The sequence below is a fragment of the Melospiza georgiana genome, chromosome Z (assembly GCF_028018845.1).
Source record: "Melospiza georgiana isolate bMelGeo1 chromosome Z, bMelGeo1.pri, whole genome shotgun sequence".
Classification (NCBI taxonomy): domain Eukaryota; kingdom Metazoa; phylum Chordata; class Aves; order Passeriformes; family Passerellidae; genus Melospiza; species Melospiza georgiana.
This window is the reverse complement of record NC_080465.1, coordinates 34,905,840-34,920,914: the sequence shown is the minus strand read 5'-3', so window position 1 is coordinate 34,920,914 and position 15,075 is coordinate 34,905,840. Positions and strand designations below refer to the sequence as shown.

Here is a 15,075-nt window from a genome sequence, read left to right as displayed (position 1 = left end):
GTACATATAAATTACACTCACACACATACTAACACTAATTATTCAGAAGTACATATATTTTCATGTACACATAAATTTCTAAAAAATATTTTAAATTATTTAATGAGTGAGTGGCTTCTATCAGACTTCATCTGATAAGCTCCCAACCTACAAGCCTTACATGGACAACCCTCATTAAGTATTGAGTGCCGCAGATAATCCTGTACATGAAAAAGATAAAAACTGATGTATCAAAATTATGTTGATTAGTTTATATGCCTATTTAGATAAACACCTTCTGCTGTTATCATAGTCCACTATATATTAAGAGATGTAAAATCTAATAAATTATTAATATATGAAAGGTTAATGAAGTTTATTGTTTGGTTTATTTGTTGGGGGGAGGACAGGGTGGGCTCATAGAAAAAGAAACGTCTTTTGTAAATCGTTCCTAACTTTTCTGTTATCTAGTTGAAAAATAAGATGGTTTATATCTTACCTTCAGGTATATGTTAGTGACCTAAAACTACACCAGCCAATTGGTAAGAAAAGTCTCTATAAATAATGTAGTTATTCTTCACCCAAAACCAACCACCACCTCAATCATTTATGATTATACTCATCCATACCTCTAAAAGCACCGTTTTCTTTCTCTTAGCAATCAGGTCCCAAAAATTTGAGAGCAAAGACATTTTTAAAGCCGAGGATCAGTATTTCCTTCAACTCGCAAACCCTTTGCATAGGACAGCATGATGTTATTTCAGGTGTCACATTAAGGGATCATCTAAAGCCAGCTTGCATGAAAGATAGCCTAAATGTGTTTAGGAGAAATGTTACACACATATTTTGATCATAATGCTGTCACATATACTCTGGAGGCCCACTAAAACAGATATTGCCGCTCTATGCAACTTTTTAGAGGCAGTGTAGGGGTGGAAATAATTAAAATGTTACCTTTGCCAAGTAATTCCCAATGTATCCTCACTGGCACTGGGGTATAAATGCCTGCCGTTTTGATTCATGGTCCAGTCACAAATTCTCAGCTGTCAATTGAAACCTAGCAGTCAGATATGGATCGAGCATACTACAGTTTTTAGTACTTAAATGAATACATGCAAACTAGTACTGTACATGGCAAAAGTCTTACTTTCCCAAAAAGTAACTTTAAAAAACAAAACAAAGAAAAATAACTTATTTTGAGAGATAAATGCCTATAGACTTGTTTAATATAATGCCACTTTAATATGATCCTCTATTAATAAAGCATAAAAGAGTTACTAGTGTGTAGCACATAACAATTAGCCATTATTAGATTACAAACTGAGCTGGAATAAAAGGAAATGTTAATAATCAATAGTGCAATACTTTAAGAAAGGAAATAATTATGCTGTCTTTTTAAGCAGTGCTCTATAGAATGTGTATTTAGTACGGTAAAATATAATCAATTTCTTCTAGCATGCTTTTTGGTAAATATAGAAGACATGCAATTTATAGAAAAATTTACCACCAATTCTATGTTGTTATCTAGCCATTTAAGAAGAGTAAAGATATTTTGTAACTGAAGTTTATTAATCAAGTGTTACTGAAAGTGGTATTACTTAGCAAGAGGTGATAAAATAATCTAATCATGTTCAGACTCAGAAAAGTAGAATTTAGAATACTTTACTGCATTTTAATATAAAGACAAATGTACTAAATATTAGCTGAAACAAATTCTTCCCAGATCCTCAAATCATCAGTTCTGCCTTCGCAGATTGTTCAAGCAACCCTCAGCAGCTCTGTTTACTTAACAGCTGCCCAATAGTGTTAGCAGATTTATTGAAAATATATGCTGCTTATTTTTAAGCTTAAGAAAGTGAACTTATCTGGTTTCTGAAGAAAATATATGTTTTATTCTCTGTATAGTCATGTTTATATAAATTGCTGTACTATTATATATGATTAGACACTCTGAAGATAATGTTTAATTGCATTCAATGCATTTTAGTTTTCTCTGTCCATGTTCACATTCTTGAGATAGCACAGGCTATAGCAAACAAACTACAATAAACTGTTTTCACAGGAGCACAATTTATTGCAGTCTTTTCCTGAAAAATACAAATGCTGAGGACAAGACAATATTGCAAACCTGACCCTGTCTGGCTGTTAGACTAATAAGCTTCCTGCTGTTAAGGTCTGAGAAATGGAAATGTTAGTCTTTGATGTTTTCATAGGGATTGTTTCTTGTTTGTTATCTAAAGAACTCCAAGGGACCTTCTAAAGGCCATTAAAAGCATGACTAAACCACATGAAATTAACCAGAAAAGGAAACATGCAGTTTAAAAGTTTGCTAGAGGTAACTGTGAATAATATATTAAACATGTTTAAAGAAATGGGTAAGTAAACATTTGATTTAGTCACTATACAAAACAGGATTCTGAACTTGATTTTAATAATGGAAACATAATAATAAAATATGTCAGCCCAGTTATTCAATGTACAGTAGACATATTTCTGCTATTCTCCTTAAGGATGTCATCATCTTCACTACAAATGCATATTTTAGAGCTTCTTAACTTAGCTATAAAAACTCACTTGCAGCTGAAACAAAAGACTAAAAGGTTAAACCCTCCCACCCACCCCCCTTTAATACTTCTTCACAAAATATAAAATCTATGCATAAACAACCTGTGGCTGATTAGAACCATTAAAAATATACTAAAATCACAAACTTAGCACTACCAAATTATTATATTCACTTAGTTATAACTCAAAAAATCTGGCAAGCACTTAGCTTGTTATATAGAACTTAATTGCATTTGCCATTTGGGGAAAAGAGCAAGAGACTGATATATTGCATTTTAGTAAATTAGCTTCTGCACTATATCACTGTATTCTTCCCACAGTCTGTGTGAAAACCTTCCACACATACATTTTATGTGTTAAATTTATCATTAAGAAAGCACCACAAAGTTTTTGAAACATATTTCATAAATGTTAGTAATGGCATGCTGCTTATTATTTACAGTCGCATGTACCTCAATTCACGTACAGCCAAACACTGCAAAGAAAACAATGCAACATGTGCATTTCATACCTAATCTGTAGGCATGTACATGCACATTTATAAGAAGGTTCATGCCCCATGAGACTCCCAGTTAGTACTGTAGTTGTGTTCACTGCACCATGCTTGCAGTACTGACAACACCATGGAGAGGTGCATGTTTGCATGACAGCTGGCTCTGTGGACAAGCCCAGGGCTGTATTAGTTGTACTGAAATACGCCTTCCAATGTAAAAAACTGCTGCTCCACATTCCTCATTTGGCTCGCATGGATGCCCCATTGTCTTTAAAAACTAACCTGCCTGAAATTTTTAGTTTTTTAAACTCTCCCTCACATAAAACTTCCTCTCCCAAGTCACTCCTATTGAAGTGACCTCTGCAGGTCTAAGGTTTAGAAACACCACTTCCAAAGTCTGCATCTGCATCCTTTGCATATGTTGAGTGGCTTCTAGGTAAAAATACTGTAGAATTTAATAGAACTCTGTAAGTCTGGACTCCTTTTGATGGAAGAAGTCTGATCACAGCAGCAGTGGGAGGCTGCCTTGGGAGGATGCCCACATAGCCCAGAATGGAAAGCTTGGGTGCATAGACATGACACGAATACCAAGCTTTGAAAGGACATAAGGCACTTCACTACAGTATTTTAAATGCTATGTATAATCTGGAATAATATTGAAAGCTTTCTGTCTACTTATTCTCCTCAGAGTAACTTAGGTACCTCTAAAATCATGCCACAGTGTTAGCTGGAGTGGAGAAGGCACAGTCATTCTTACCCACTATAAGCCGCCCTAAAAGTATTTCTCTGCAAGATATGTGAAGAGGAGAGGCAGGAAACTACTTGAGAAACTTACATTTCTTAGTAGAGAGTCATAAGAAATGATCCCCAGGACATTCTAATAGCTGCTGAAAACAATACTAATTTCCTCAAATGTATGTTATCAATTAAAAATAAATGACCTGACTTGACATATGACATGGTGAAAAGTCTTCCCTAGAAGGCTGCTGAAAAGACTTGACCTTCAGTCCACAGTTCTGTGGATTTTTAGCAAAGCAAGCCACAAAAACCTCACTACCATAACATCTTCCACACTCAAAACATTATCAGTGATTTTCTTATTTATCTCTTATTTAACTACAAGAGAAAGAGGATGAGTCTATATTATGAAGTGGAAATGGATGTCCAGCCTTACAGAAGATGAGGAGTCCTCACAGGTAGCTCAGGCGCTTTCCTAATCCTGGATCCTAGGCTCTGCCCTTATGCCTGTGATACAGCCCCACTGCTGCACTCATGAAGCAGCTGAGAGCAGAAAGCACTGCATGCATCTCTCCTGGGAGGCAGTGCAACTTCCTCATTTACAGGAAGGGAACACAAGCTTGGGAGTGGACATAGGCCTGGAGACAAGCAAAGAAGTAGACTGAGTGCTTGTCTTCTGTAGAATGCCAGGAAATTGATTTTGTTTTGCACTTTCCAGAGCTGTGAGACATACTGATGTGAAGTTCTACCCAAGTGCTAGATTTTACTATAGCTGTCTTCACAGTTTAAACAGCACCTTGCAAGCACAACCATCCTGTAGTGTTTTAAGTATGCAAATCACACATACATTAAAACCCCACAGCCCAACTGCTCAATCTTTAATCACAGTATGAATGACTTTTAGGAGTTGGTATTTAAGCAGATTTTGTAGCCTTGTATGTAAAGAATGGTTAATACTAACACCCATGTCAAGTTTCTGTGATAGCTAGTAAATGAAGAATTGTATTTTGGAAAGTGTAATAGGAGACTGCTATAGCTTCTGTTAGTTGAGAAGAGCCCATAAAACTTAACATTTGCATATTGTCATTGTTCTGACTGAAACTTCCTTTAAATGTGTTTCCTTTCCAGCAAGCTTATGTGAAAGGTGACCTCTTAGCCATTTACATACCTCCCTGGCAATCATGTGACCCAGTTTTACGTCAAACTGTCAATTATGATAAGGGACACAATAAGAACAGGCTAAGTGTTGATAACCTGTTTCCTGACTTTACTGACAAGTTCTCTTTAGGAGTGCGCCTGTGTTCTTCTTTCAGCCTGCTGCTGAATGCAAGAGTAACATCCACTCAAAACATTTTGTAAACAAATACTCTGTGTTCAGTGGACATTTAAGTTCACAATTTCCATGATTAATAGTGTGAAGGGAACTACATTTTGAACTGTGCAGCTCAGTAACTAAAGGATGCATCTGGTAAGAAGAAATTTCTACTGAAGAGACAGGGAAGGCATTTGTAGGTAATAAAAAGCTATCTACAGTTTTCTGATCATTTTGGAGACCTTACTACTATTTATATTGAAAAGGTCTCACTCATAATTTTAAAATCTGTGTGAAAATCATGAATGCAACATACCATCATACCCAGAAATTGCAAACTTTAGTGAAAACCATGATACTGAGTTTATGAGTGCAAAAATTGGAAGAGTTCATTAACTCCTCAGCAACTGGGACAGTATTAGTTAACACAGTGAAAGTTTTAGAGATTATTGTTAACAACTTTAATAGCTATTCCATTTATTTATGTTTTCTAATTAAAAATAGAATCATCCATACAAGGCCAGAGGTGCACTAAAATTAAATGGTCAAGAACAAAAACCTTGCAGTTATTTCATTCATTTCAACAGAAACCTTATTTTTTTGTGGTATCCTTCATCTGCACGTGCAATAAATACAAATGTCTGTCCATCCATCCATCCATCCATCCATCCATCCATCCATCCATCCATCCATCCATCTATCTTTTTAAACTATTTACACAGGCAAAGTATATGACTAGTATTTCTGGCAACTTTCTAGCATTATTGCCAGAAACAACATGACCTGACTCTAAGTGTTTGTCATTTCAATACCATAATAAATCCATGAAGTTGGAGAACCATGACACAAGGAGGCTAAAGAAATGTCATCACATAACTGTGAGGATCCTGATCATTAGGACTTTGTTACTGAACTAATGATCTGGTCATTAAAGTTACTTAGCCAAAGTAATGCAGGCACAACTAGAATCTGGCAAAGAATTGTGTCCATTTATACAGGGCAGAATTTGACTGACTTTCCTCAGTTTGTTTGTTTGTTGTTTTTTTCCTCTAGTCTAGGCTTAGAAATCTTCAATAAATGCAAATTAATAGGGAGGAGGAGGATGAAGGTGCATCCATATAATAGCAAAGATTATCCCACCTCACTTTTATTTTATTTAATTTAGTTAGGATGTTTCTCAGCAGAGATAAAGAACAATGAACATTAGATTTGGCTTCAGAAAATACTTCCACCAATGACCAACAATAAAATTTAGAAAAATTCTCTCATTCAGGTACTAGCTCTTATCATGTCCCTTGCCCTCTCCCATGGTGTTCTTCCTGCAGTTATGTTATCAACACTTAACAAGTCTCAGAAGCTGATGCTGAATCAAAAAAAGAAAAAACAAATGGTCATCAATAATTTCTAATAGACAGAGAAGGTATGATATGAATTTTTTACAAGAAAGTGCCAAGATATATAGAATTCTCTGATGCTATTTTTTGTAACTATTTATGCCACAGCATAGAAATAGCTGGCATTTCAAGGCAAGTAATGGGGAGATCCACCAGCTAGTGTATCAGAAAGTGGACTGCATAGTTATCATTCCCCATTAGAATCTAGTCTTTCTAAATATCAATGTTACAGGCTAAGTAATGCATATAACATCACAATTTCACAGTATCCAGATCAGTAAAAGCCAAAAAATTCTCTCACTTGGCCCACTATGTATTGTCTTTCAAAGTTTTTTTCTAAATGTGAGTATTTAGGGTATGCTTTGCTGTACATGGTTTACTGGAATTTCTAGGAAGCTATCACTTTGTCAGGAATCCATGTGAGTGTGCGTTGCAAAATACCTGTGTAACTTTTTAATTTATTGTGTTACTGCAACTTAAATGGGCAACATAATGGCTCTTCTTAACGGCAAAAAAAACCACTCATGGGTACTTGCTATTATTCCTCATAACCAGAGAAAATAAATCTTCATAAAGACTCCTCCAATGAAGTAAAAAAGGTACTAGTGACAATATTTATTCTTGAGGGGTCACTGTGCATTACAGGGAGGAACGTTTAAAAGATTTCTCTGGAACTAAAACCAATGGCTTTCTAATTGAAAATTTCTCTTCACTAATACAAAATGATTAATCGCCTTATTTCACATACCCCTTGATTTTTCTTTTCATTCATCATGGGTTGCTTTAAAGCAAATGCATTTAAAATCTGCCACAAGAAGACTGGTCTCTTTTGCATTGTTGTAAAGTAATGAAAGGACATAGTAAATCAATCCCATTTCTGCCTTACCAAAGGATAACCTTGGCTCTATTGAAGTTGTTTAGACAATCTCAATGCTCTACATTACTTTCTACACACACACACACGTTTGTTTGTGTGTGTGTGTGTGTGTAGTCTGTCATCTCTAGAATTGGAGATGAAGGTAACTAACAAAGGTAATTAATGAAGGTACCCTACTGAAGGTAACTAATTCATTAGAAACATACCTATACATACTTATATGTCCATATTTATCCATCTGAAAAACTTTAAGTATTCTGTTCTTTCAGATAGTTTGAGCTGGGCATACTAGTCCTTAACTTTCTACACATCTGTAGGCATTCATACACACACACACACACACACAGGCAAACACAGATATGTCCATTGCATATGTTAGAAGAGAATAGTGAGTTAAGAGCAAAGACAATAAAACACTGATATTTTTAAATATATTACACGGCTCATTGGTCACCAATTGATGCTCTTGGATTAATATAATGAGACCATGAATCCATACACTTTAAAAAGGGGAACATTGGTTTAACACAGTAGCATTAAATAATTTTTCTGCTTCTGAAGTGCATATTAGATTTAGCTTAGTTTCCCCTTCCCTTTAAGCCATTTGGCCATGTTTTACCATGGAAGGGAGTATCAGACACAACACATGTCAATACCAAAGACCTTTGAGATCCCCCTCACTTTGATGCTCCAAGGACACTGCTGAAATTTTGAAATCTATTTTGATCCACACAAAGACAAAAATAAATAGAAGATGCCAAACATCAGCAATATATATGTCAAGTTCAGCCAGGACAAAATTAAATATGCTTCTACTTTCTGGCATGTGACAAGACATTAAGAAGTCTTTCAATGAGCTTGGAAAGTGGAGTAGGCCTAAGCAGGAGCAGTCTGTAGAAAGAATTGTGTCCAAAACTACAACGGGGAAAAAACATATTGCGCATCCCTAAATTAAGAGGATGTCAGAGATATTTCAAAGAATGCTGTATAAAACTTCACAAGAACTCTACAAATTACATTCACTCTGTATAAAAAAGAGAGGTGTGGTGTGTGCTTTAAAAAACAATAATCATATGTTGTGTATCTTGAAAAAAAAACATTTCATAGTAATTAACATATATTTCATAATGAAAAATCTTTGGGAGGTTTAAAAAAATCAAACAAAACAATATGGCAGAAAAGTTATTGAGAAATTAATGGCTGGAAGAGCCACTAATAGTCACTACCTATTTTCATAATAAAGTGCATAGATGTTTGAATTTAAGTCTTACTGGTTAAAAAAATAGTTGGCAACGCATCAGCTATTTTGAATAAATTATCATCTTTATGATTTTCTCTTAACTCTGCATGTGGTGACCTTTAAAATGGATATACTGCCTCCTTGCCCTGTGAGTGGGTATGGATAGGGAGTTTCAGCTGAAGCAAGGGTCAGCTATATCTTAATGATGTAGAACAAGTAGGTTTTACTGAAAAATGAAACACAAATGCATATAAAATGCTGACAGTAACACAAGTCTGAGAAAAAATACAGTATGACAAATACCAAGCCTATTTTACGCCCTCTTTCTTATTGCCACATTCAGCTTTTCTCCTTGCCACATTTCTGTTGCTGTGAACTTCAAAGTCCTATACTGTTAACATCTAAGAGGAACACAAACACACATCATAAAGCACATTAAAATACTAAAGGTTCTGAATTTATTTTTGAAATGTACCATTTCTGTATGTGCTTGGCCTTGCTACTGACTGCAGCTAATTTATTTGTATGCCATCATTAATCTCAGCTCTATATTTTCACAGTTTGGGTAAACACTTCATTTGCATTAAATTTGCAGCATTAATGAGATGTGAAATTTAAAATGCTACTTGAAATATAAATGATGTAAGAAACTAGAATAAAAATGTGGTTTTGTCACATTTGGAATCAGCAGACCAATTTAAACCTATTATGCTAGAAATTATGATGTGCTGCCTTGAGAATTCAGTTTTACAACTGATCTTCTAAAAGTAAAATGAAGAAATGTATTAAACATCTGGAGGAAATGGAAACAAAACTTGAAAATAATAAACTGTATTTTTTGCTTTGAAAGTTTTGCTTATTTTTATAAACTGATTTTGAAATTAGTATTTGTTTCTTAAACACCTCATTCTACTTCCTAAAATCTTATTAAAGATTAAATGTATGAACTCCTGAAAAAAAAAAATATTGAAAGAAACATATCAGGAGTTCCTTAAAATGGGACCAATCTAAGAAAGAAAGAATAGGCTGAACTGATATTTCTTAAAGCATTCCATTTGTTTTGAATAAACATCATCTTCACGTGACAAATACTGAAAACCTCAAGATTTCAGTCTAATCCAAGATACCCGTGGCAGCATGTAGGAAGGTAACACCACAAAAGCTTCTCTACATCATTACACCTATGTGAAACTTGCCCACCTGTTGCTGGTGTAGGAAGGATGGGTCTCTTGGGCTTAGTCCCACATATCGATTGGCTTGGGATGTGCCTGAGGCTGTGTAGGCTGATTAAGGAAGAACAAAACATATTGATATAAATACCAACCTATCATATCTATTACCTTGTGCAGGTACAGTACAAATATGAGAGATCCAGAGTTATGATTTTGCAATATATAGGAAGTGTCTTTGGCTTTTCTTTAAGAGTAAGCAAAAGAAATATTAGACCAAATTCGGAAAGGCATGTGTAAATTCCTATAAACTTCAATGGAAGCTGCATGTGTAAATCACAATGATGTCTCTTGACAATAGTAGTTGGATTGATTAATTTTTTTTCAAATTATTTCCTAATTTATTTATTTGAACTAATCACACTTTTAATTTCCATTATACCAATCTAAAGCAACGATGAAACCACTAAAATTACAATGCTGACAGAAAATATTCATGATCACATTATTTTTATTTCTGTAAAGGCCCTGTTTTTACCAAGTACCAAACAAATGTAAAAGTAGAACATAAATTAGAACAAAAATTTTGGTTTGCTTATGTGTCATTAAATGAATTTTTGCAGTCATGGGATATAATCTGATTAATATTTTCCTAAGAAGGGAGCTAATTCTTACTGTGCAATATAACAGAAAGTATTCAACTCCATCATACACCAGAAAACAATATTTTCTGAGGGGAGCAACTAAAACAATTCTCTCTCTACCTGCTTCAGAAGACTGAAGAAATCCTTTTCTGAGGAGAAAGGGAATGTCAAGAGAAGCTAGGATTAGCCACAGGGAATGGATCCTCCACCTGTAGGACAAATTCCTCTCTGGTATCTCCCAGTAAGTCCTAAAAGTCATCATGTTCTCATGTGGCACTTATCAAATTAGTTAGGTGGTCTTACTCAACCTCCCAGTGTGGAGATGTCCACACTGCAATCTGTAGCATCATAGCCTGGAAATTTGCTGGAAAATTACCAACGACTTAGTAGCAAAATTACTAAAACTGGACAGACATATACAAGCATGCCAGTGAGAAGCTAGATGAGAGTACTTACTAAACTGGCCTACAAATATTAAGTTAACATGGTAAAAAAACAAGAAAATTTATTCATTTTTCAAAAAATTAAAAATTCTATATACAGTAAATAGGGTTTATTGAAAAACTATAATAAGAATTAACCAATTATTAAAAGGAAATTATGCTGGAGGCCACAGGGTTCCACAAATATTTTTGTAAAGCCTGATGTTCTTTCTCATTAATAAAAATTCTGCTACAGCACTTCAGAATGAAAAGCAGTGCAAATCCTGTGTCAATTTATTTCCATCACACTGAGTAATAATGATAATTTTTTGTCCAAGTTATATAAATATAAAACTATATGTATTTTGGACAAATCAATCAGTCAATTACTGCAAATAAATGTAAAACTATGCCATAAATCATGCTAAATGTTGATTTTCCCATTAGGTTAACATCAGTAATCTGTGTGGTGGACCTGTTATGACTGATAATACAGTTTGACTGATTATACAGTTTATACATATTCATATATAATTTATATATCAGAAGGACACGATCCCTCATTTTATTGTTATTTTCTTTATCAACAAGCTATATTTCTTCATTTTTTTATGCTCTTACAGTTATCAACCCAGTGCCAAAAGCCTATATCAAGGAGACAGTTTTCTGAGAATCATAACACACCTGAGCAGGTAAGGTGCTGTACCTATCTTGTAGGCAGTACGGTCACATTCAAATAAAATTTGCACATAGGGATTTTTTCTATTCTTATTTATGTACTGTAGTGGCAAGAATTTACTTGTAAACTAATATGGAAACATGGAGGAAGCCTTACTTTATGTATCTAAGCCAAGGTGTTCTAAAGGTTCAGTGGAAATCAGCTACTCAGGTTCCCATGAGTTGCACAAGAAACTGGGTGATGATTTAATTGGAAAATATGATCTAAATAGTTCACTTGGTAGTAGGACAATGTACAGATTAGGTATGCTTTCCTATGATGATTAAGGTCATATAACCAGAAAATATCCCAAAACAGTTCTGGCATTTACTGTGTTCTTTTTGCCATTTTTATCAGAAACCATGACCTCATCTAAGAGAGATATGTAGGCCAAGCACAATCATGTCAAAGTGGAATGAAACCACAAGTACTTGAAACTGTACAAGCATTTAATTTTCTCAGTTTTCTTTTCTGGTGCAAATGTTTAGAGCAACAGCTTTTCTTTGCTGCTAAAGCTAACTCTTCTTAAAAGATCAAAAAACTGTACCACAAATTACCAGTGAAGCTACAGATATACTCCTAGCAAAACTATTATATTAACAAAACTAATATACTGAAAGGACAGATAAAATGCTTCCATATATATATGTATGTGTGTGTATATATATATGCATATATATATATATATATATATATATATATATATATATATATATATATATATACACTTCAGCAGTAGTTTCTCTAAAAGTTACTACTATCTTTTTATGATAAATGCTTAAAACAGTTTTCTCTTTTACATCTTACGCCTTTGAGTCTCACATCTTCCTCAGATGCTAATGAAAAGTTTTAAAGTGGTATAATACCTGAAAAAGATAGTTTATGGTCTCCATTAATGGCAGACCAATAGTTAGGGACTGTATTTGAAGTTCAAATATTAAATAGGTCTAGAACAAGTAATTTAAATGTTACAAATCCTAAAGAGACTGATACTTTAAAGACTTAAGATTTTTTTCCAAGAATGTGGAAGTGTCTCCTAAAAATCTTCATGACTCTGTTAAGTGCTGGCAACATGGCCATCTCAAATCCAAATAACAGTTCAAGAACAACAGAAATTCAGAACACGGTTAAAAAGCAGCATTCTGCACCACTTATTATGAATACTCTGAAGGGAATAAATTAGTCTAGATATTTGCCTGTATTTCTAGAACTGCAATTCCATTGAAGGTAATAGGATAAATAACATGATCCTGTATGTAGTAAAGAGATTAAAACATTGAAGTTAGAGTTTGTTACTTTCTATTTTAAAAAAAGCAACAAGCACATACAGTGGATCTACCATCTCTTGTAAAAATGACAAAGAATGAAAATTTTCTTTTGCCACAGCAGCTGTTTTTGCTAAAAATGACACAACCTATATTAACATGCAATTATCATAGCTCAGATTCAGTATGTGTTGTAACAAGGTTTGATTTCTGTAGGAAAGTTCATTGAGGAGCAAATTTTCCAGTCCTTGTCTGGAATTCCATCTCTGGGTCATTGTAAAACCTTACTGTCTGGGTGTGCTTCTCAATGTCTTAACAATGTCCACCTCAGATGAAAAAACACATTTTCTTTTTCTTGAATAGTGGTGAAATATGCAGGCTTTTCCCTTTCATTTTGCTTGTCACGTCACAAACTTTGGTTCATGTAACATGATCTATTGGTTGAAATTTTGGGAGGAAAAGCTTTGCAGTCAGACCAGGTTTGCTCTCCATGTAAAATGAGGAGCACCCACTTGGTCAAATAGTAGGAAAAGACGCCTTTTTCTGGCCTTAATTTGAAATAATTTCAAATCTTTGATGGACATTTTTTGTTTCCTAAAGAAATACTTACTGGTTGCTGTAGGTGAAGATGCCTCACCTTCAGTGGATGTAGTGATGGGTTTAGTATCTGTCATGGTCAGGGTCACAGGTCGCACCGCACTGTGATGGGGAGAGGGTGCCAAAACTGGAGTAAAATGGCCAGGCACTTTCCCTACTACTTGACCACTGCTGTTAGGCTACAAAACAAAACCAAAAGAATGCCTTGTGAAACATACATGTTGTGTTTTAGGAGCCTACCTGTCTTAGGGATTTCCAGAATTGCCCATCATCATAGCACCTGTGGTTTTGAATGTGCTGCTCTAAATAGGCTATGTATTTCTATGTGATATTTTCACCAGGCAGGTCCCTTTTCAGATAGGTAGTACTTTTTGGATGCTTAGGTAGCAGTACTTTTTGGTAAGCAGTCTTCTTCATTCTTCCTACCTGGGTGCACATGCATTGGATTGTTCCAAAATATTTTTGCTGCTCACGCAGTGTCTGTGAACCAAAATCCCATGACAGCAGGAGTAAACTGACCAGGCACAGGCCCTAAGGTATGAAGTATTAAGAGCAAACAACTGATGTAAAACCTCTGTTTTCACATGCCATACCACTCTGACTTGGAGAAAAACCAAGACTTGACCACAGCTGTCCACAGAGGTTACTCACACTGGAAGGCTAACTAATGATTCACAATTTGGGAATAGGGTACAGGGTTTGGATATGATGCACTAACATGTACACACTATAACATCTGGCAAAAAGTCACCTACTAAAAACACAGAAGTGTTTAATAATGGGAACTTTGCAAGGCAAGAGCATAATAAGTAACACTTCTTTCATAGATACAAGAGGCTGTCTGCATATGACCTTATGGCAGGTACAGGTCATGAAGCAATATGGTGCTTTCTACATGTAGGTACATCTGAATATGGCAATGTTGACTGGTAAATACATGTGTTTAAAATCCAGTGTTTAAAAATACCTTAGACATTCTGCATGACTGCAAACACTGCAAGGGTAAATAACTTGCAATAAAACTAGCACATAGTAAATGGTTTTAACAACAGCAGCTGATAACTTCTGTCTTAAACTGATTGTGTGCTCTATGAGTCATAAGTATTTTAAAAGAGTCATACAAATATGAAATACTGGGAATCTGTTAATCAGAAGCATCGTGTCAAATTAAGATAACCTGAAGACGTGGACTGATAAAGGACACAATTCAACTGATTCAAGGAAAGGTTAAAGGAGGTAAGCATAACAACGGTAATGAAATAATTACTGGACTGACACAATTACCACAAGTATGTGAAAAGTATAAACACACAGAAGAGGAAGGAATTTTTGGAAAATAGAGGAAATGCATACTTGGGGTAATGGAATGAAATTGAGAAGGAGGAAATTTAAAATTATAGCACAAGAAACTTCCTGGCAGTATGATTCACTAAACTTTGCAAATGCACCCAAGGGAGAGTCTTGTTTAGGACACCTTAAGCTAAATTAGCAGAAAACACTAGAAAATACAAGTGCAAATGGAAACCAATATGGTATCCATAGGAAGATAGAGCAGTTAGCTGACTAACTCCTCTCTCTAAAATCACAAGCCTTACAATGAAAAATAACAGTAAAAAAACCACACTAATTATGAGCGGCAAACTACCCCTCCTAACGAGAAAA

At 34.9% G+C, this 15,075-nt stretch overlaps 1 protein-coding gene across 4 annotated transcripts in view; it reads right to left on the bottom strand.

Moving 5' to 3' along the window:
• The window catches only part of NFIB (nuclear factor I B), a 166,534-nt gene that overhangs the window by 13,215 nt on the left and 138,244 nt on the right, over nt 1-15,075 (bottom strand). For 2 of the 4 annotated variants that reach the window (XM_058043537.1, XM_058043538.1), the window contains exons 9-10: nt 13,454-13,592; nt 9,799-9,881 (exon numbers count right to left, since the gene is read on the bottom strand). The exons of 1 other annotated variant lie outside the window; for it this stretch is intronic. In XM_058043537.1, coding sequence (XP_057899520.1) covers nt 9,799-9,881; nt 13,454-13,592 — 222 coding nt within the window. Of the gene's footprint in view, nt 1-933; nt 1,023-9,798; nt 9,882-13,453; nt 13,593-15,075 lie in introns of all 4 variants that reach the window. One more of the 4 variants, XM_058043540.1, reaches the window with a different exon arrangement.